The following is a 22,641-nucleotide window of genomic DNA, read 5'->3' on the forward strand; positions in this document are numbered from 1 at the left end:
AATCTATTCTGCTGCATTCATGACAGTGCCTTCTCTTCCAGGAAGCTAAGTTACTCTCAGGGGGAACTGTCCTCAGAAACACAATTCAAAAACAAAAAAACGGGTCTTGGCTGCATTCTAAAACAATCTTGACTAATTAATGGGGTATGAATACCAATTGCTGTCCGCACAGCATGGAGAAGCTGAGAGCGCAGAAGACTAGAAAATTTTCTCTTAAAATTAAGTCTAGGAGAGAATTTTGTAACTTTGTGTAGCAAGAAACTAAATATCTTCCAAGGTAGATAAAGGGAAGCCTACATCATCCTGGTCTTTAGTAGGGTGAGTGACATATTGTTCAAAAACAAAAAGAAGTTAAGCTCATCTCAGAGTTCAAGGCCAAACTTGAACGGGTTAATTACACCCCTCTTTCCTTCCTTCCAAATGAAACAAACAAATTTCAAAAAAGTCCACTAGCCTCCTATTGCAAAACCTAATCTTCACTTCCTGTACTGAGCAAAACTATTCTAAGGGCGGAAGACAGCTGCTGCCCCTACTCCCAAAGGGGGGCTTTCATTAGTGGGTGATGCAGTCTTTGCTTAACAATTTGAAATACTTCCTGGAGGTCACTGGGGGAAAAATTTCTTATGTGTTGTGTATACAGGTTTTACAGCCCATGCCTAGTGTCAGTTTCTTTCCATATGGGCTGCATCAGGCAACAAACCTGTCATGAGGGATTCACCTTAAAACAAGAAGCAAGGCAGTAAAGACCCATCCTAGCACACTGGATGTGCATCCTGTCTTTATAGCCCCTGCTATTGTTGAATCACGAGCAGAGTGTCCTTTTGTATTTTCCTTCTGGCTTAATCTGCTAAAACCATTACCCTTTTATCTCCTACCTTCACCACCACAAATGCCCGCACCTACTCGCTTATTAAATTTCCCAATAAGGAGGAAGAGAGGTTAAAAGTTGGTGGTAGGGTAAGAATATTGTGAAGGCACTTAGAGACCAGGCTCAAGAAAAAAATGCAATGAATCAGATATGGCTAATGAAAAACAAAAAACTTTTTTTTTAGAACCTAAAACAAAATTGTTCCAATTTCTGTCTCTTATACCCACTATCATAGACTAAAGAATTCCATTGCCAATTTCAGGGCTGACCTCTGGGTAGACCAATTACCTTGTCATTGTCCAAAGGGTCCTTCTGCACAAATGCCTGAACAAATTCTTCTGGGCCAATATAATTGAGCCTCTCCTGAAACACAAACCCAGCAGGTCAACAGTATTAAACAAAAGGAGAAGAAACGGTCTTTCCGTTCTGTCTACTGACTTTTAACACTACCCTCATTTTTTAATGTAGCTTGTGAAATAAGCCGTTTAACCCTCAAAATTGTCATCACCTTCAAGGTCTGAGCAGAGGCAGTTTTCTGCTTGGGTCAGTGCTACACTAGAGAGTAAAAGACTGAGCGAGTTATGGAAAAATTAACTAGAGGGGGAACATGACGAAGGTCAATAAACTCTTCGCTCTTCAGTCTTGCTTAGTATTTATTTTAAAGTGAACTCCCAACATATCAGAAATAGTCATATTCAAATGTCTAAACAGAACACGTTCCAGCTACTTCATAGATTATTTCCCATTTGGATTATTCTAACCTATCCCTTGACATTACTGCTGACGAACACACTATCTGGTTGTCAAAGCAAATCAAGTGTGGGTTATAAAGGACAAGGATGACAACGGCCTTACCAGCTCTATGTGAGTCAGCTGCTGGGCCAACGTGTAAGGGTCACTGCAGACAGTAATAATGTCCCTTTGTATGGACTGTGGCTTGGTCTTGAGAACTGTGAGCCGATCTGTTGACGTGGAGCTGATTTTTGCCAGGACTTCCTCATACTGGCTGAGCGCGGCAAGTTTGCGGATTAGACACTGGATCATCTGCTGGACATTCTTCCTATATGTCTGCCAGGAAACAAGCAAAGGATTACTTCCTTGCACTGCTTGTCTATTTTCACCACTACACAAACTCAGAGACTCTGTACTTCAATGCTTTTACCTTCACGTTGGACAACCACCTTGGTTGAGGGCAGTTAGAGGATTCAGCTTCACTCTAATAGTTTAAAAGAGACACATACACATAAGGTGTCTTTTCAGACTTGAAAGACTTAGTTCTTTTCTCAGGCTGCTCTTGAGAGTACAATTCAAGTTGGGCCATGAAAACACCACAAGGATGATTTAGATGAGCTACTGAGGGAATCCAATATAATAAGAACCACATATAACTAATATTCTCTGGGCTGGCATAGGAATGTACTGGTTTTCTTTTATTAGGTTAAAATGTGTTGATCTCAAGTCAGAGCATCCTTTTCCTAATTCTTTTTCTTTAGGGTCCCCTTCTAGATTTGTCTCCTTCTAGCATTCCCAATCTCATTAGTCTAAGGGTACAGACAGCTACTTAACAGAAATACACCATCACTTCCCACTCAGCCTGACTTCCACATATAACATGAGTTGGTATCTGACTTCCAGTTGGTTCATGTCCATTTCTTCTGCATTCATGAGTCAGTGCTAAGGTTCACCACCAAACTCTTCCACATGGCAATTCTACCCATAATGCTACTACCAGGTGACACCTTGTTTGTTACTACATCATGCTACCGCCACAATACTTAAGAGAAATTGGTTTTAAAGCAATGCATGTATTATAGATAAATGTCAACCTCTTGACTTTTAAAATAGTTGTTAAGTCCAAGAAAGGGCTCCACAATCAACCAATTCCTAAGGTAGAGTTACATGTGTAAGTTAGGGTATTCTTTTATTCTTCCTTTTTCAGGCAAAAATTGCCAAACTAACACTTATCCTTCTGGGTAAACTGTGACGCCTGTTATCAAAGAAAGGCACACAGGCTGCTTCAATGTTAACGTGGTCCTTAGGTTAACAGCTCCAAAGGAGGACAGTCCTAGTGAATTTACAGATGAAAGCTCTATGTCCATGCTTTACTAACTAATCAGCTCCTTTTAAAAAGGTACCACAGTATCATTTTCTGAGATTAATTATCTGAAAATTAAATGGCATCTTACCTACAAGTCTAAGAACCATCTTTTTTCTACAGAAGTAATTTGGTTTACCAGAGCATATTATAAAACTTTAAATGAATCGATATTTGCATACTTAAGCCAAGGAAAATTAAAAACAGGAGGAAATGATCAATTCTCATATAGTCAAGGCAAAAAGGCACACACAACCTTCTTTCTTTTCTTCTTCTCTACTTGTCTGGTGTATATTCCTGAGTTCTTTAAATTGGTCCATTAGATGACCTTTTTCCCCTCTACATTCACAGACCACCCTGAAGTCACTAATGAAATACCTAAGTGTTTAAAAAATTGAGCCTTCAAAGAACCTATCTTCCACACAGCATTAAGGTTATCAGTTTAGAAGATGGTATCTATTTGGTAATATGGTTGTCACTCAAAGAAAATGCCTCTTTCTTTGGAATTCGAAGCAGTTAAGGCCAAATTGAGGGCTATTTTAAATCCCTCGCTGGGGGTGAGGAAAATGGGTGAGGAGGGTCAAAAGGTAGAAACTTCCAGGTATAAAATAAGTAAGTCATGGAGATGTAATGTACAAGATGGTGACTATAGTTAATAACATTGTATTGAATATTTGAAAGTTGCTGAGAGAGTAGATCTTAAAAGTTCTCATCACAAGAAAAAAATGTTGTTAATTATGTAAGGTGACCTGTTAACTAGACTTATTGTGGTGATCATTTTGCAATATACACAAACACTGAATCATTATGCTGTATACCTAAAACTAATAGAATGTTACATATCAATTGTACCTCAATAAAAATAAATTAATAAAAATAAAATAAAACCTGCATCCCTATTTCCCTTGCTTCTTCTACATTCATAATCTTGAGTTACATAAAAATCGATGAACTTAAAATGGTTTCTTCAGTCTTCTGTCCCAAATGTCATAATAAATGCTCCCTGGGTGATTCTGACATGCAGCGAAGCATATCTGGTGAAAGACTCTTATTCTACACTTTAAAAAATGCTTTTTAGGGAAAGAGGTAATGTATAGTGGAGGATTCAGCTAGTGAGCAAAATGCAGCAAAATATGAGAACATGTATGCAATAGGGTATAGGGGAAAAGCTATTCAAATAACAAAGAACGTGAGTGTGTGTGTGTGTGTGTGTGTGTGTGTGTGTGTGTGAGACAGAGAGAGAGAATATGTGTGTGACCTCTTTAAAAAGTTTGCGGCTGCCATTTGATTCCATTCGAGAAACCAAAGGTTCGTGTTGTTAAGCATGCTTTTTTACTGAATCATGGATTGCCAAATATGTACTTATTCTTTTTTATAACTTCAAATGCCAGTGACAGTAATTACCTGGCAAATAAAGACAGAATAAAGACAGGCCCCGTACGGAAGAGAAAATTTCATTGTACCCACTACAGTCATTTGTCATGTAATTGAATCATCAGTTTCATTTCGGGTTTCTTGCTGTTAAGTCCTAATAAACCTCTTCATTTTGGGCAAATCCTTAGGGAGGGGGAAACATATTAAGCCATACTATGTGGAACTGTCCTAGCAGATTCAGAAGAACTCAACTAAATTATATAGAGGGCACACCTGGATCCACTGACTGCCAAAGAAAATCCCTAAAGTCCCAGGCAAGAAGCAGCAAGTCCCAACCCAAGTGCACACTCCTTCCCATGGAGGGAGATAACTTTTCAGTGGAGGGAAATATTTTTTTTCCTATTCCAGTAACCGATTAGTTTGTTCACTCATTCGTTCATTCATTCATTTATTCAAACACTCCTGAGTGCCTATTAACTGCCAGATACTGGGCTAGGAGTTAAGGATGCTATCTGAACAAAAGGAGCACAGTCGGGAAAAACAAGTCATAAAGAAAGTAATTACTAATCCCAGAGTGCTCTGAAGGAAAGCGTGATGAAAGCCAAGAATGGGGGATGACCATGGCTGGGGAGGCCAGGGAAGGTGTCTGCAAGGAAAGACACTTAAGCACATGGCAGATAAGTGGCCTCCCAAGCACAGAACTGAGGAAAAGAGCATCCACCACAAAACTTTAGGGCTGAAAGGGACATTACTACAGGGAGGTTACCTCTATGATGTAGAAATGAAGAAGGAGCAGAGACTTTAGGGGACTTGCCAAAGCACTCAAATCAACCACTGCCAAACGTGGACCTGATTCTGAATGCTGTCTAGAAGTGACTAAAGGAATACAATCTCACTGGAAAACTCAACCTGATCATGGCAGGTGACATCTCTCCACTCAAGCCCTAGGCTTATCTTCTCATCTCTTTTCACACTCAAAACAGTCTGAAGATCTCAGGTTTATCAAGGATTTGTTATTAACACAGGATGGCTGATAAGAAGCCCAGGCACAAGGCTATTTGGTCCCCATGCTTGGTTCCATCCAATTCTTGAGTGGCTTGATCCTGTTAGAAAGAGATCGGAACCAATCTGGCCAACACAGATAGAAGTGACCCCCCCCCATGGACTCCCATGACAAGAAGGACAAAAAGCCATCCATTTGGCATTGTATCTGAAAAAGATTTTTAAGGTGTTCCTTTTGGGAAAAACAAGTCGTCATTTCTACCTTTTAAAAAGGCAACAGAAGGAAAGGAAGCTGACTGCCACATCAAGTTAAGTACTGAAACAGAACTTAACTGAAGTGAAGCACTGCCTGACTCAGAGCTCAGCCTCCACACAAGGAAAAGCCCTTATGATGCCACTAATCTTTTGAGCAGCTTGCCATAAACTTAGGTCACAGAGCCAGCATTGACCCTGCCAAGCAACACAACAGCTTCCCCTCTAAGAAAAGATTTACTACAAAACTGTGATGCTTAACTTTTGCCTTTGTGAGTGACGGACCTACCAATACCTTGCTAGAACCTGTTACACGCAAACTAGCAAAATGATAAGAATACTCATAACTTGCAGAAGGACTCAGGGAACCACTCATTCAGGCTTGCAGAAGTAATGGCTCTCTTGAGCACCAGTTTCAATATAATGTCATAGGGGAAGTGTAAAAGGGTTAATTCCATTTTCATGAAAACATAATGTGGGAAGCAAGTGCATATTTTTCAAGTGCTAATCTTATATAATTTGTCTGATTTTTTTTTAAAGTTAGGGGAAACAGTATTAAAATGTTTTCACCAGAAGTAGACAGACTAGATAGGTGTCTTGTTCCATGATCTTGACAGCACAGCACTGTAAGAATGATTTCTCCAGGTAGGTTATTCATAATGGGAAAATGCATTGCCAAATGCTTCATCTACCTTTTTCTAACACTGTATCTGTGCTTAAGTACAGAAACAAAGATATCCTTGCCCAACAAGCCTCAAAACAGAGTAACAGCCTTCCAGGCCTGCTTCAAAGAGGATAACCTTGAATTTGTCACAGCTAGGTAGCTCAATTGAGGGAAGTGATATTTATGAAAGATTATCTAGCAGACTTACTTTCCATCTCCACCTAAGTCTAGGTGCTAAGCCTTGAATCAACTTCCAGGCACAAGACTTGGATCCTTTTTTCTTTGTCTTCTCCACTCCTGAAGAATTACCTTTGCTAATTTATATATTAATCTTATGGCCTCAGTTTTTATCAAGGAGCATTTGTTATAAACACTATACAGAGCAGTATCCATGATCTCATTCACAAAGTTCTTGCAGGAAATTTTTTACAAATTTCACTTAATTTAATGCTTTGAAGGATTACTATGCTTTTTCTTTTCTGACAGTGAAAATTACATAACCAACTGTATTTCCCTTTTACCTGGAGCTTACAGTTAAAATACAGCAATCTTGTCCTACTCTACTGATTCTCAGTATTAGCACATTTGTTTTCTCCCTTCCATGATACAAACTCTCTATTTCTGATTTATTAATATATTACTTATTACCTGTTAATATATAAATGTTATTTTACATGTATTAGTGTTTATATTTCCTAATGTGATATTTATAATCTAACTTGCTAGGTCAAAACTTTTTGGAAGGAAGAAAGTTATAAATAAAATAAAATGAAAACACATTTGCATCATGAATCCTGTGCTTGAGTTGACATGAACATACCCCCAAATTACTCACATAAAACTCTAGATCACATCCCTTTGAAGTGGGATTGTATAATCATCTCCCTTTGACACACCAAACAGACCAGTATGCTATGGAGAGGACTTTCCCAAAGGCAACAACAGAAAAGAAACAGTAGAGATGCCGATGCATAATTTAGCACCACTTCTCACCAAGACCCTGCCTGGAAATTCGAGTAACTGTACTAAATTCAGGTTACCAACCTCCTCGCCACTGGCTATTCGGTGAGCCAGATCTTTTAAGTTTCTCATCATTCTTTCATCCCGAAAATCATAAGGAAATGTTTCTGTCCATTCTGTCAGGAGTTGAAGAATTTTGGGTGCAATTTTTCTTATCTGATTCTAGGGAGAAAAAGCCAATCAAATTCAGTGATATCTATCAAATAAATCAGTACAAACAGGGTTAATGGTAAACTTCTAGTGCAAAGTCTTTGGGGTTAAAGAAGACTCTTGTCCCCCTTTCCCAAGTCAATGTCAAGTGCTACCAACTTAAGGCAGGACGGAGGGATCTTCCATGGCTCTAGATTTATATGTGTTCTTTATACCTTTCCAATTCCCTCTGCATAGCCATGGTACCATTTATGGACCTCAGCCTGGGGAAAAGCTATGGTTACTGAAGGAAACCAACTTCACAAAATCTAAGCCATAAAGCTACCAAACTTAATGGAAAAAAACGTTAAGTTCAAATAAGGTATCATTACCTTATCACCACTAGGATCACTTAGTCTCTGGTGCTCAACACATAAGTGGCAAACTTTGGCCATTAGCTCATACGGATGCATAAATAACCGAGAACTCAGTAGGAAGGTAAATATGTACGTTCTCTGTGGCAAGAGAAAAAAAAAGTCATCATGGTCATATTCTCTCTGAAACTAGTATCTTTCCTATATATTATACATATAATATACATATCACTATATACATATAATATACATATCACTAAGTTCTCTTTAGCAAAGTTAAAATGCTACAGTTTCAAAAGTGATGCTTACTAGTAGTAAAACAACCTAAGATGGATTTCTCCTTTACTTTGTGATATATACTTTCCCTTAAACCATACTAAAAATAAAAGAAGTACAGGGTAAGTTTAGCTACTAAATTATTTACAGTACACTTTTACATCCATCCTCTGGGAGCCAGGATACCAGGACATATAACAGTCTAGTAAAGAATGAAATTCAGCCCAGGGAGATCAATCTAACTTAAATATACCACCCGTACAGAATCTTGTTCTGTGTCCAAATATTATGGTAACTCAATGGAAACCAAAAAATCATCCAACCCACATCAGCTCAAGAAATCTCCAGTGGGTCCAGTACGACACACTGGAGCATTTGTGTGCTTGTGTCAGAACATTCAAAGAGAGAGTTTCAAGTAATCTATTTACTTGCTCAAAGGCTAAGCAATTTGATAAAACATAATATCATACTATATACTTTTCTTTAACCACAATGTCTTCCCAGAAGCCAGTAATGAAGTAAAGCTTATTTGTTATAATAGTTTCATACTCCCAATAAGAAGAAAAATTCCATGGGTTTTTCTCCCCCTTAGGTGCCTTTTGTAGCTCATAAACACTTACAGGGCTGAACAGGGGATGCCTTTTCCTTTGATTAGAAGTTTTCCCTGTGTGGCAACATATTTGAAAATGCTATGTAACAAACCACACACACACAGAGATAACTCAGTAAGAAACATTATGGTGAACTACAGTGGCAAGCACAAACTACCCTCTGCACACCAAGGTCATTATTATATTTATAAAAACATTCGAATCTACTGTCTGGATATGTTCATAAAATCTTTATCAACAAGCAGCTGTTGCATAACAGGGGCAGCCGTAGCACAAGGGAAGGGGGAAGAAACATCACGTGCCCCAGAAATAGAAAACCTCGGTTTGAATGTTGATGCTGGGAGTGAGACCATGTGCAAATTCCTCAACATTCTGAATTTCAATTTCTTCCTCTCTAGCCTCTTGGAATTGCTGTAAAGACTGAGAAAATGTAAATGAGTTCCTTAAATTAGAAAGGCTTATCCATACAAATGTCAGTTATCAAAGTAAAACATAAACAAGCGAACCTGTCATCTGATGTCGAATCTATAAAGAATTGCATCTTGAATGTAACTCCTGTTCTCTTTTCTGTGAAGTTTCCCTGTGTAACTTCACTTTTCTCAGCATAGTTTTGGAAAACAAAAAGGCACTAACCATTCTAGGAGCATCTAATGTTCTCTGGCATTTCTATTTAAGGACCAAGGTATATGCATGAGTCAAACCTTACAGGTATTTCATTTAGATGGTCTCTGACTGACTATAATGTGATACTAACCCTGAAAGGAAAACTGATACACAGACATATCATATCCAGGTTCAATCTGATCTCAAAGCACTCAATAATCAATATGCAATTTCTTATTAGAAAAATTCTTAGTAATCCAGATAGAATTCTGAAGCATCTAGGGTCCCTGTCTATTCTATTGTAAATTCTGCTGGATACCGAGGACGTGTTTCAGGGGCACATGGATACCTACATCCGGATAGTAATCCACATTAGGTACTAAGTGCTGGATGAGTGCTTCCAGAGATCCGGAGAGGAGGTTGTTGTCATGGTAATACAACCCTCCACAGCTGTCCTCTGCAGACTGATAGAGGTTTCGGTTGTAACCACTGCTGTCAAACATTGCTGAAAAGGGAGGAGTTTGAGGCATGCTTTCCTAAAATGAATAAAAAAGGAGAAAACAGTGTCAGTAATATGCAAAGTGAAAGTAAACTTTAACAGGCATTAGGCTTTCATAATCACGAGGAAACAGGCAATTTTTAAAATAGGTTAGGTTCTGATACAATCTGAGAACCCATCAAGAAGCAAATTGCTCTTTGAATAACACATGTATGTATATTTTTGAGTACCAATGTCATCCAATAAACAATAAAACACTTGGATCAAAGGCTCCAATCTGTACTTAAATTCAAGTCTCTGGCTGCCGTGTTTAGATATCATTCCTTCACATTCGGTTATGAAGTCAGGGAGGGGAACTGAGCTTTAAGTTGCTTTAATGCCCTGAATCAAGTATTAACTTAAGGTGGAAATGTGTAGGCCTTGAAAGTTGGATGGGAAGAATTACATAACACTTAAGAAATACCAGACTATGGGGGCTTCCCTGGTGGCGCAGTGGTTGAGAGTCTGCCTGCCGATGCAGGGGACACGGGTTTGTGCCCCGGTCCGGGAAGATCCCACATGCCATGGAACGGCTGGGCCTGTGAGCCATGGCCGCTGAGCCTGCGCGTCCAGAGCCTGTGCTCCGCAACAGAAGAGGCCACAACAGTGAGAGGCCCACGTACAGCAAAAAAAAAAAAAAAAAAAAAAAAAAAAACAAATACCAGACTAGCACTGGGCATATGAGGAGATAACCAAAACAGAAGTTGAAAAAATGAAATTGTAAAAGAGGCCTAGAACTAAAGTATGTGTGTGTGTGTGTGTGTGTGTGTTTATAGATGCACACATGTATCAAGAGATTTAATGCTGACTCCCCAGCGTTCACTGGAAGATTGGATGCTATTGATTTTTACCCCTTTGTGTCAAATTCTTTTGGGGTGGAGAGCTCTATAAAGCCTCAATTCTCAGTAAACACATAGGCTGAGAAAACACCTGATTTTGGGAACAAGGGGCACTGCCTTCATCTGTGTGCTCTGCAACTCACAAAGCCCTTGTCAGAGGATGCTTGGTAGAGGCCAAAGGCTATTAAGTTATTACTTGGATTCCTAGGGACAGAGCTCCCGGCCCCAAAAACAGACTCCAGTTTCTGGCAGCATGTCTGGACAATGGAGAGAATTCAAAAGCTGCAGAGAGTGGGGGCTTCAGAGGCAAACAATGAGGGGAAGCCAAACTCCAGGGCTTGGACTGACAGGGACAGGGTGTGCAGAAGCTGCAGGAGGACACAACCTGGGCTAATCTTTCTTTTCAAGATGCTGAAAGATATCTGCATCCAAAAGGGGGAGGGGCGTGGGGCCTGTCTGAGGAGGCACATCCATTACTCCAAGTGCATCTGTTCTGGTTCCCACTAATGGGGGCCACAGCATCACAATGTGTGCGCATGCCTGGGCAGGGGGTGGCCAGGGGTGGAGTGCTGGGAAAAAACAACGTCCATTATAAGGCGACTTGGCAGGTGAAAGTGGCATTTAGGGAAAGAAGCATCAGGAAAGAGAAATAGAAAAAAGAAAAAAAAGCTTCAGTATTTTGTGCTCTGTCCCATCCACAAACCAATGCTGAGGGAGAACATAAAAGGATCCAGCACGGAGAAGGAAAGACAAACATCATACGATATCACTTATATGTGGAATCTTAAAAAAATGATACAATTGCATTTATTTACATAACAGAAACAGACTCACAGACATAGAAAACAATGCTTTGGGTTTACCAACAGGGAAAGTGGCAGCGGAGGCGGGGGCGATAAATTAGGAATTTGGGATTAACAGATGCACACTACTATATATAAAATAGATAAACAACAAGGACCTGCTCTATAGCACAGGGAACTATATACAATATCTTCTAATAACCTATAATGGAAAAGAATCCAAAAAAGAATAGATATATGTATAACCGAAACATTTTGCTGTACACCTGAAACTAACACAACATTGTAAACCAACTATACTTCAAAAAATAGCTACAAATGGGAAGAAAGTGAGAACTGAGAATCACTCTGGGGAGACTTGTCACTAACAGCGTCATCATTGCCACCCCTCTCGCTTGGGCAGGACATGGTCATAATGGCCAAAGGAGCAGGAACTGAGGATGTAAATGTTAACACAAATGCCCCCCACTCAGTTGGTAAGACCTCACACATAGGAATCATGGTTAGATGAATAACTCAATGGTAACATTTTATCAGGCAACGGACAAAGTATATTTCTATCCACTTCAAACTGCCAGTTTTCTATGAGTATGTTTCATGTGCGATATCATCTTTGCAAATGGGTTGTCCCTGGTGGGAAGAAAAACAAGAGGCTGTCTACCTTTGCCCTGAGAAACTCAAAATGTCCTAAACTGGGATGCCAGGATCTGAGATGAGAAACACCTGAAAATTACTTCTTCCAGCCTGGAAGGAACCTTCCCTCTGGATGTGGTTTTCCTGCCTCTGGCTTAAAAAAAGTGTTAGGTGGTTAAAACTACACAATATCCTTGGTATCTAGGATGACAAGTGGAACTCACTCTATTCATGCCCTTGAAGTTTTTCTTTTTTTTTTTCTGCCAAGAACCATGAATTTTCCTTGATTTCTCCACTTACTCATGACCACTGAAACCGTCCTAATATTAAGTGCTTTGGGGAGAAGGTTGGCCAGGATTTGGGAATTTCAGAAAAATGAGAAAATGTTAGAAGTTCAAAAGGACCATAGAAATCAAATGGTCCAAGATGGAAAATAGATTTCATTTCGCTTCCCAACGGCAATCAATCCAAAGTGGTTGCCAAAAGGCCGGATGAAGAGTGAGGATGCAAAGCCTGTAACCGGGTGGGGAATGTGTGCTAAGGGATTAGCAATGACTGCAAAACAGTCACAGAAGAAGCCAAGGCCCAAGCGTCATGACAATCAGGTCCACTCTCCTCTGTCCATCAGTTTGCAAACTGAGACCTTGGGCAGTGAGGTGAAGTGACCAGGCTAGGACCACACAGCCACGTGGCTACAGCACCACGTGAGCCCCACGGCACTCCTCTGAATCTTGCACCCTTGCTGCCTTTGGTTGACTGACAGGAGGCCCTAGCCACAAAATAGTCACAAGTCACTCAGAGTTCCCTTTCAAAGAATTAGCACCAAAAGCCACCAAATATATGTACTTATAATTATTTACTCCCATAAAGTGGACAAGGACTCAGATCTGGACAAGGACCCAGATTTAATGAAGCCCTAATCTAGGGCTTAAGAGCTGTGAAAACTTCGGAAAGTCACTTACTCAGCCCCTGCCCCCAGGTATGTTTTTCATCTGGAAAATTATTTCCAATTTTGCTCACTCCTTCCGAAATTCTAGATGATAACAAAACTACCAATTTTCTTTACAGCGAAGTTAGAGCATTTTTAGAGCAATGGCAAAAGGCTTTGTATTGTTCCTTGGAAATGTGTCACAGGATTTCTTTGAGGACGCACAAAATATCAACAACAACAAAAGAAACCCTCCAACCAGGCACCAAAAGAAAATACTACAAATAGCAATAGACACCAAACCGAGGCAAGTTAATTGAGGTTATAGTTTATTATACTTAAAAATCAAATTTAAGAAGAGAATCTATCATAGGTTGTTTTCTGCCTTCTAATTAGCCCAAAGTTCTGTTGCCAATCAGCTGGTTGGCCACAAACAAACTTGACTGTTGAACTTGCGTAGAGCAACAACCAATGGCTGAGATTTAAGTCACTCCAAGAGACCCAGCCCCTCACTTACATGCACAATGGTCCTATTTTCCCACCTTGCCATATACTGTCAACTCCTTAGGCCTCCACCTTCCTCAGTGTGCATCCTTATACTATGGGATCCTGTGTGCTGGAAAAGGTCTCCACAGTCCACAGCCCTTTACTTCTCTGATTCTTGCTCAAGGCTGCTCCCCTGAGAAATGCCTAGATGCACGGTATGCAAGGCTCTGAGAATGTCAGCAGCTCCCGTCTGTGTAAGGTTTACTGCCTACAAACACCTTTTTGGATATTATATCTACCTTGTTTGGCAGGGATCCTTACTCTGTTTGACTGCATAAGCACAGGTTCAGAAAAACTTCATTACTCAGCTGGGGTTACACATCGGATAAGGGACAAACAGGCAGGGTTTCAAACCTGGTCTTCCGATTCCAGGTTCAAAATTGATTACACTACATCATGTTATACTGCAAATGGTCTTCTTTGAACTTTTAATGTTTAACCATAAAATGAAAAGCCTGTCAGTCTGTCCCAAATTGCACGCTATTAGAAAAATTTACATGTTCTACATAAATCCTTGCCCCAAAGATGTACGAACGTCATTAATTACTCTTATTAAAAAGCAACACTATCAACAAAAGTATTTAAGCTACTGACCTTTGCAATCAAAGCATAGTCCTATCTAGACAGAGACTTCAGAAATTCTAATATACACTTCTTCATATTTTATTTTCTTTGAAATTGGGATGCACATAAATAGTTGAGTGATAGGAAAACCTGTTTAACTGACAGTCTTTTTTTTAGCAATATATAAAATAAAAGAGCATCTTACAATGGATGCCATCTTAGATTCAACGATATACAGTAATACTTGCTTGTACGTACTTTACAGATTTCCAGTAAAAAAGATTTGATGAGACAAATGACCAAAAGAGAGATCATGGTACATGTAACTAATTTCTGGACAATCTCTAGCAAATGGCCAGTCTAACCATTTTCAAGAAAGATCAACTGCCTTGTGTAATAGATGCATTTGATAAACGAGGGGAAAGGTCAGCAGAATGGCACAGAAAGTACTGCTTGTGGAGTGGATTTTTAAGCACCTAAGCAGATAAACATAGTAGATTTTTTTCCTCTCAAGTACCTTTCTTCTTATTACCCACATCAAGAACCACTGTTTGTTCAGCATTACTCAAATTTGACATCCAAGACTTTAGTTCTACCTGCTTCAGTTCTGAAATGAAAGAAACTGAAGTTCAGAATATTAAATATTGGCTTGGTTCTTGTTTAAGAAAACAAATTCATAGAATATCCAAGTGCTGCACGTGAGAACCCAGAGAAGCATTTAGTCCCGCATGCTATTAACTCCAGGAACCATTTGCTAAAGCTTCCCCGGTGGAAGAAGGGCCAAGTGTAAGGCGGTTCCTACTCCACAGCTTCCATTTATTTTCTTTAATCTCAACGTAGCTCTGACTTCTTATCTGCAGCAAACCTTCTCTTTACAGCTCTCACAATTACTATTTTCTGCCTGTCGGATTCTGTAAACTCTCAATTTACTCTTCTCTACCCTTTCCAACATAATCTCAACACCAACTTCTCCACTGTCTGCCATCCTTCTTTAGCACAAATTTTGCCCAACCCAATGTACCTGCTATGGGGACCTGCTGACCAAAACTCTGGTTTAGGAAAAACTGATTATTTCCAAAATGAGAATATGTGACAGCATTAAGTACTGGCCTTAATTTGCTGTTAAGTCAAACTTCAAAGTAGCTAACTCCTTTGGAAAAGGTGAGATTTATATGAGACGCTTGAAAAAGCTGCTGATTCTATTCAAATCACTACCAGTAAGGTAAGACAGAGGACAGGTTAATCTCACAAGCAATTCTCACCTTGCAAAATTTCATTTGTAAGCCAGTTGCTGGAAACTCAGAATGTATTGTTTGGCCAGTAGCTCTTAACTTTTTAGGAAGATCACAAACTTCTCCACACACTGCCCCCAGAGAAATCGACCAACAGGTTTGTATATACTTTCAGGGAGTTCAGACCCCAGATTAGGAAGCACATGTGCTGGCCTGTACAGAACCTGGATCGTATTTATCTACTTCCTCAAAGAAGGAGAACATAGTGGTTCTGAAGGGAACCTTGGTTTAACACATTGAAGACTGGCTCCTTAGAAATCAACCAATACATGTAAATATTTTCTAGTAGTACTGATCCAATGGCGTTGAAGAGAATGAAAAAGACAATTCTTTCGGTTTGCATAGAGATTTTTTTTTGCGTAGAGATATTTAAATAGCTCCCCCCCACAGACATTGAGGGAGCACTTTGGGATAAGGGGGAGGCAATGAGACAATGGGAAACAGATTTTGGTGGTTCTTCTGGAAAACTTCCCAAGGGGAAGTAAAAGATATCCAACACACGTATACAAGATGAATGTTCTTTCTTAAATTTAATTTGGGAAGCTGAAAAGTTGGTTGACAGACAAGATATCTTACGGGGGCAGCTAATTCAGTCACAAAGATATATCATGTCCTTCCAAGGACCCTGCAAAAGTTCAGCATGACATTGATCCAGCAGCAAGGAAGCAAGCTCTAGGTGATTTAAGGGATGAATGGATTTGAAAGGCATGCCTAATGGTTTCAAACCAACTAAAGCACCAGATGAAAAGCTGCCTTTTTCGAAACAACAGACTGTGTTTGAATTAGTGACTGCTTTTGCACAAGGTTATTTATGAGGAGGCAGGTGCATCAGTCTAAGGTGGTTTCAGGTGACAATTCAAATTGGAAGAGGGCCAGGAAAAGATGGGTGTGGGAACTAAATCAAAAGCCATCCTTCAACATCTGCTTTAGGTGTTTGGTAAATCTCTGCCAGGATGTCAAGTCAGCATTTCCTTTACACTCAGGAGAATGAGATAGCAAAGGTAGGAGTCCAAGAAAAAAAAAAGGTTTATTTCAGCCCCTATTTCATCATAGAGCACCTCAGTGAAATATTTAATAAATCCAATGTCTTTATATTGATCGCTATCCTTTCGCTTCTGTTCAAATGCTGGGCATGTGTCCAAACGAGGTAGAGGAAGCCCTCCCTATCACAGTTGAACTTTGAAAGCATATTTGTTTAGGGAGGAGAGGCTTAATTTAAGATCCGGCAATGACTGGTTCCCAAATTCCCATCTAAATTCCCAAGGAACTTTGCACTTTGGTGAGATGCAGCCTCTTCCTTTTTTCATTTAAGGCTCCAGAGATCGGAATGAGAAAGAGTTCACATATTTCAACTTTACTCCAGCTGGGATCTCAAGTACTTTTAGCCTCCTTTTGGCACGGCTGGATCTCAGAATACAAGTGCTGACTGTCAGCTCAGAGAGTGTTTCTCTAACTATGGATTCAAGTTGGGGAAAGTAAAAGTCAAGTCTCCCACACTGTATAAAACATGCTTATTTTGAGCTTGAAAAAAGTCTCAAAGATTATCTTCTCATTTCTTTCTAGCAGCATCTCTGGACACTAGAAATGCAGCACCTCTGCAAACCTCCTTGAAAAAAGAGGTATTGTGTTGAGATTACAAACAAAACAGAGTAGACGACTCAGAATCAACTCACTTCTTTGGCATGTGAACAAAAAGTAAGTAACTCCCAGATAAGTACATTCTTTGGAACTGAGCCCCAAATGCTTTGTAGATTTCACAGTCAAGGGGAAATAATCAGTATTTTTGAGGAAAGAAGGTCCTATTTCTCTCTACAATGATGAAATGGTGGTATTTCCTGATTTATTATAGGATTCCACATTAAAAAATGAATGTGCATTTTGCTTGATTTGTCCTAGATGCTACTTAAATTTTTCTTCACTAATTCCTAATTAATGGATGAAAGGGATTCTGACTCAAATAATTACCATCTTTGGTTTCCCTGGAAGAAAAACAAAGCTAAAATTTGTCATCTTCTGTCTTGGGAATATCTTGTCAGCAGTTTATTAAGACACAAAACAACAATTCAGTACGTGGCAACTAGAAATGGGCCTGAAGAATCATTTAAAACTTTTCTATGAGATAAATCTTTACTAATTTTTAACTGATCACAACACATGTTGACATTCTTCCTGCAACGTTTTTAATCTACAACTGCCATGCAGTTCCTGAGCTTAACAGTAGATGGCTCCACGTGCCTTGTCTTTGAAAGGATTAGTGCTTTCTAGCAGTAACAGTAGGTGCTGGTTTAGAAAAGTCAAAGGATAATTAGAGTTCTGGGGGAAAAATTTGAGAAATTGGTGTTTGGGATCGTGGAATATTATTGAACTTTGGAAAGTGGCATTGCTCATGATATACAGTTGAAAACATATAAAGCCAGTCTTATTTCCTTATGTCTTGGGTGCCTGTCTATGATGAGAATTAATTGTCATTTTCCCAGAGGAATAAAAGTGGTCTTCTGGAAAATCAGAATCACCATTATCTAATTAAGTGCTGTCAAAAAAGAACTTTCTGGAATATTGGAAATGTTCCTCTTCTGTTCAATACAGCAGCCATTCACCACACGTAGCTATTATTGAACACTTAAATGGGGCTAGGGCAATTTTCGTTTATTTAATTTAGTTAAAGTTAAGTTCATATATCCCCATGTGGCTATTTACTGAACAGCACTGGCCATTACCTTGAACAGCACAGATATAAGTAGTTGAATCATTTATACATGATAGATCTCAAGCCAAATTATAGAATATCAAATGGGGAGCATCCTTTACTAAAAGGGTTTATGTTTCTAAACCCCGTTTACCTCAGCATACTTAGTGAGGACATTCAGTAAACAAGTAGAATTTTCTATTTACAATTTATTGTGGAACATGGTTACCGGGAGAATTTTATTTTTTTGGCTGCAAGTTCTTGAAAAATTACCCTTATCCCACACCCCCCTCCATTCTTCCCTTTTGGATAAATAGAAGGATACTAGCATTCTATAAAGTGCTTTCCTTTCTTACAAGACTAATTTGTACTCTCCCTGTGTTAAACTCATTTTCATACCAGGGCTTCCTAATAAAATTTGAATCAATTGAATGACTTCCAGATATAAATGTACCTTGAAATGAAATAATAAACACACAAACCTGAGAAAAAAATGATTGGTCAAAAGACTGTTTTTTTGTTTTGTTTTGTTTTTTGCGGTATGTGGGCCTCTTACTGTTGTGGCCTCTCCCGTTGCGGAGCACACGCTCCGGACGTGCAGGCTCAACAGCCATGGCTCACGGGCCCAGCTGCTCGGCAGCACGTGGGATCTTCCCGAACCGGGGCACAAACCTGTGTCCCCTGCCTCGGCAGGTGGACTCTCAACCACTGCGCCACCAGGGAAGCCCAAAAGACTGGTTTTAAAATGACAAAATAGTAACACTGACTTAAAAAGTCCAAAAAATTTTCCTGACTCAAACTTCTTGAAAATAGCATTTTTAAATACACTTGTAGGAGAAAAACAAGAGCAAAAAACAGCTCAAGCAGATAATAAATCTCTACATAATTTTCACCAATAAGAAGAAATTTCACTCTCCTCTCTTCATTTCCACACACCAAGTAGCTGAACATCTAACTGCAGACCATTCTTCAGCCTTCATTGTTCCACAGCTAATAACGGGTGCAAATGAACGAGGTGATAGTACAGCAAGATAAATCAGTTAACACAGAGCTAAAAGAGACTCATAAATCATCTAGTTCAATACCTTGTCAATTTCACAGATCCTGCAGGTCTAGGGAGAGAGTAAGTGACTTGTTAGGGCTCCAGATTGATTAGAACCCTAGGCTCTATTCCCAAGGCAGAAATCTGCCCACAGCTCCAGGCTACATCTGTCATCCTAGGATAATCAAGCATTGCACAAATCTAATTTTTATAGATTTAACTGGAAAACCAAAAAGGACAACTAAAGGGGGGGTAACACCTGAATTCAACCACTAAAGACAAAAATCCCATCAATCTTAAGCAGTATTTTCAACAGTACAATTTGTCTCTTTAAGACCTTACAAAATGTTATAATGGTTTTTCCATTTATTATTTGTGGCACCAGAATCAAGTTTCTAAGTCCCTGCTTCAGGGATTCCAGATTCTTCTCCCAAGTAAGGGAGGATACCCTAATTTTCTCATCTCCTGTCCAAGCAGGTACTCTCTTTGGGGTCATCCAAATGCTCCTCCAAAGTCTAATTCTTCCAGGCCACCTCTGGAGATTGATAAAGTTGATCCCACCACTTCCGGTGCCATATTAGGTAACTTACCAACATAAACAGTCACCTAGCTTTGCCCCTTCAATTTTCTTACTTTTTCCTAGATAGGTGTTATTCAATTGATTTTTTTTTTTTTTTGGTCTATTGTAGTTTATTGGCCAGTAGTTAGACTGTAAGAATGTAATGTTAGTAATAATATAAGAAATGTGAATTATTATGATAAATAATAAAAATTAAAATATTTAACAATATATGCCTAAGAATGAATTAAATTTAAAAAAAAACAGTAAATATAAATAGTTTATGGTGATTTTCTGTTCCAAAAGACAGAATGATCTCAGGAATCAGATTAAATGTCTAGTGGAGCATATAAAATGGAGCAAGACTGAAAATGTACCAGGGGAGAAATCAATTCTAAGAATTTAACACTCCATTAGACCACTGAAAAGTACTACACTTAGTAGCCAGAAATACTGCCACCTCTAGGAAAACAAAGGATTGACCCACATGTCCTGGAAGAATGCCAACAAGACACTTGCTAATCAGTAGCCGATCTTCTCCACTTTGCCAGAAAACCTGCTTGAAAGACATAACAGAGCACCGCTTGTGAACCCTGACTTCTGTCAAGTGCCTTAGGTCCTCCTTGGCCCAACAATTGCCCCCCCCATAAACTAAATATTAATGATAGGACCTAACAAGCTGCCACACTTTTTAATCTGCTATGAAAATCTCGACAGCCAAGAATTTTTCTTTCCTTTTAGAAGTCAATTCTACATTTGCTCTAAACCTCACTTGACTAGTTGTTTTCCTTCCAAATCTCCAATCAGGCATATACTCTGGTTAACTGTAACCTCCTTGTTTCTTAGCACAGGCTTATCACCATGGTCCATGTTTTAAACTAAGACACAGCTATCACATGCCAAGCTCTAGCTACTGTTTTCGGGAGGAAAGAAAAATTATTCACCCCATCTGAGTCTGACTGTACCAGACATTATTAAAGAGTGCAAAACCCTGATCCCTGAACTCTTCCCCTTTATGCACTCAGTTCAGAGACCCTCTCTCGGCCATTAGAGATCATCCAGGGCTAAATATAGATCTACGCACACCAGCGGTCCCTGGCCATCGTCACATGGTGCTGCTGACGAAGAACTCCTTGGAGACGCCTTCTGCCCAAACACACATACACAAATTTCTGTGCATATTCATCCATACACACTATACCCACCGAATTCGTCGGCGAAGACGGACACATCTACATTCAGAAGAGAAAGTGGCTCCCTAGAGATCCCCTCCTGCGGTTTACTACACTTGTGCCGCCCTCCTCACTGTCAGAGGACCTAGCTACGCTGCTTTCGCCTGAGCTGCGCGGATCAGGTTGGGGTAAGGTGGGAATCAATACTCTAGTGGTTCGCAGACAGACACACACACTTTCACTCCAGCCCCCCTGTTCCGCCCTGTTCCGCTTGTACAGCACTGAAGTTGTTTCCACGGTTCCCCTAGAGAGAGGAGCTTCCCCCCGCTAGCAGCCCGGGAGGCCCCCAGGTACACACAGTTCACGTTATTATCGCCCGGCCAGGTGACCCGAGACGACTCACCTGAGCTCAGGCAAGAGCAAGGCGACACGTTGTGTCCCAAGTTACCAGCTGAACGGAGAAAGGAAAGAATATCACCTCGTCAGTGGAGAGCACGTGACCTCTGTTCCCTTGTCTCTTCCTGAGAGTCAGACCTTAGATTATAAGGCTCCGTCACCAAAAATAAGCAGGACCCCCACCTGCCCACCCACCCCCCTACACACTCACGAAAACTAGCCAAGAAGTAGAAGGAAACAACCGAGCTGTGCACAGGAAGGGAAGAGAGGTTGAAGAAAGGATGAAAGCGACTAGAACTCAGACAAATCCTCAAAAACTACCAAGATCTCGAGACAGAAGGCCTGGCTGCGGGATCGGGGCGAGAGAAGCAAAGCAAAACCCAAGCCTGTCCCCGTCCGGGCCCCAGTGGCTGGGGCCCGCACCTGCTGGCACCATGTCCGCTCCCGGGGCAGCCCCAGACGCCCTCAGCGGCCAGGCAGGAAGACTCCCCACTTCCCCCGCTTTTGCGGGACGCTCTGCACCAGCGAGCGCTCGCTGGCCAGAATCTCCCGCCGCCTCCAGGGGCACCGGCAGCCGGGACGCAGTCAGAGATCCGGACTGCTCCGCGCGCAGCTCCCGGGCCGCCTGGGAGAGCGCAGCGCGCAGCAGGGTGGCGCGTTCCCGCTGCCGGGCTCCGGTTTCTCCCGTGAGAACTGCTGACCAGGGAACAACCCACCTGCAGATGGACCCGGGGTCCTCGGCTTCCCGGCTGTTTTCCGCGTGCCCACCAACGCAACCAAAGGAGAGGAAGCAAAAGCGCGCAAAAAATTCCGTCCAACCAGTCGGGTGCCTTGTTTATACTGAAACTACTGCCGCCGCAGCCACCGCCGCCGCCGCAGCCGCGCACACCCCCTTCTCTTCGAGCGTCCGCCCCCGCCGCCAGCCCCGCCCCCCGCCGGCCCCCGCGGACCAATCACGGCGCAGCTCACCGCCCCCGGAGTCCGCGGCCAGCCCACGCGTCCCCGGGGGCCCGGGACTCCAGTGGCGCGGCTGCCGGTTGTCCTCCCACGCTGCGGAGGCCGGCGGAGCCCGGCGCAGGCGTGTTTAACTAGGCTGGTTCGGCTCGCTCGGACGGCGTGCGTTTCCTCCTGAGGGCATCTGCCGGGGGCTGTTTGTGCAGTCATGTGTATTCCTGTGTGTGTTCGTTTACCTGTGTGCTACCTGTAAATACCGGCCTGACCTGTTATACAGTATCTATTAACATAATTATGAGCTAGAGGTTACTGTCCGTCTAATTTTCAGAAGAGAGCTGAGAGAAACCACAAGAACATTCGCTCAGCAAATATTTACAGAAAACCTGAGTGCTAGGCTTTGTGCCAAACGCTGGGGGCACAC

The 22,641-nt window shown here is 41.0% G+C and overlaps 1 protein-coding gene across 2 annotated transcripts in view; it reads right to left on the reverse strand.

Moving 5' to 3' along the window:
- RASGEF1B (RasGEF domain family member 1B) overlaps positions 1 to 22,085 on the reverse strand; it is a gene marked incomplete at its 3' end in the record, with an annotated part of 33,869 nt that extends 11,784 nt beyond the window's left edge. Inside the window, exons 1-6 of one of the 2 annotated variants that reach the window (XM_079709075.1) lie at positions 21,983 to 22,085; positions 9,622 to 9,804; positions 7,797 to 7,919; positions 7,282 to 7,437; positions 1,724 to 1,936; positions 1,157 to 1,231 (exon numbers count right to left, since the gene is read on the reverse strand). In XM_079709075.1, the coding sequence (XP_079565201.1) occupies positions 1,157 to 1,231; positions 1,724 to 1,936; positions 7,282 to 7,437; positions 7,797 to 7,919; positions 9,622 to 9,798 (744 nt within the window). In that variant the 5' untranslated portion in view covers positions 9,799 to 9,804; positions 21,983 to 22,085. Of the gene's footprint in view, positions 1 to 1,156; positions 1,232 to 1,723; positions 1,937 to 7,281; positions 7,438 to 7,796; positions 7,920 to 9,621; positions 9,805 to 21,982 lie in introns of those variants that run through there. The other variant, XM_079709074.1, reaches the window with a different exon arrangement.
- Positions 22,086 to 22,641: the final 556 nt, after the last annotated feature.

Source organism: Hyperoodon ampullatus (genome assembly GCF_949752795.1).
Source record: "Hyperoodon ampullatus genome assembly, chromosome: 1".
NCBI lineage: Eukaryota > Metazoa > Chordata > Mammalia > Artiodactyla > Ziphiidae > Hyperoodon > Hyperoodon ampullatus.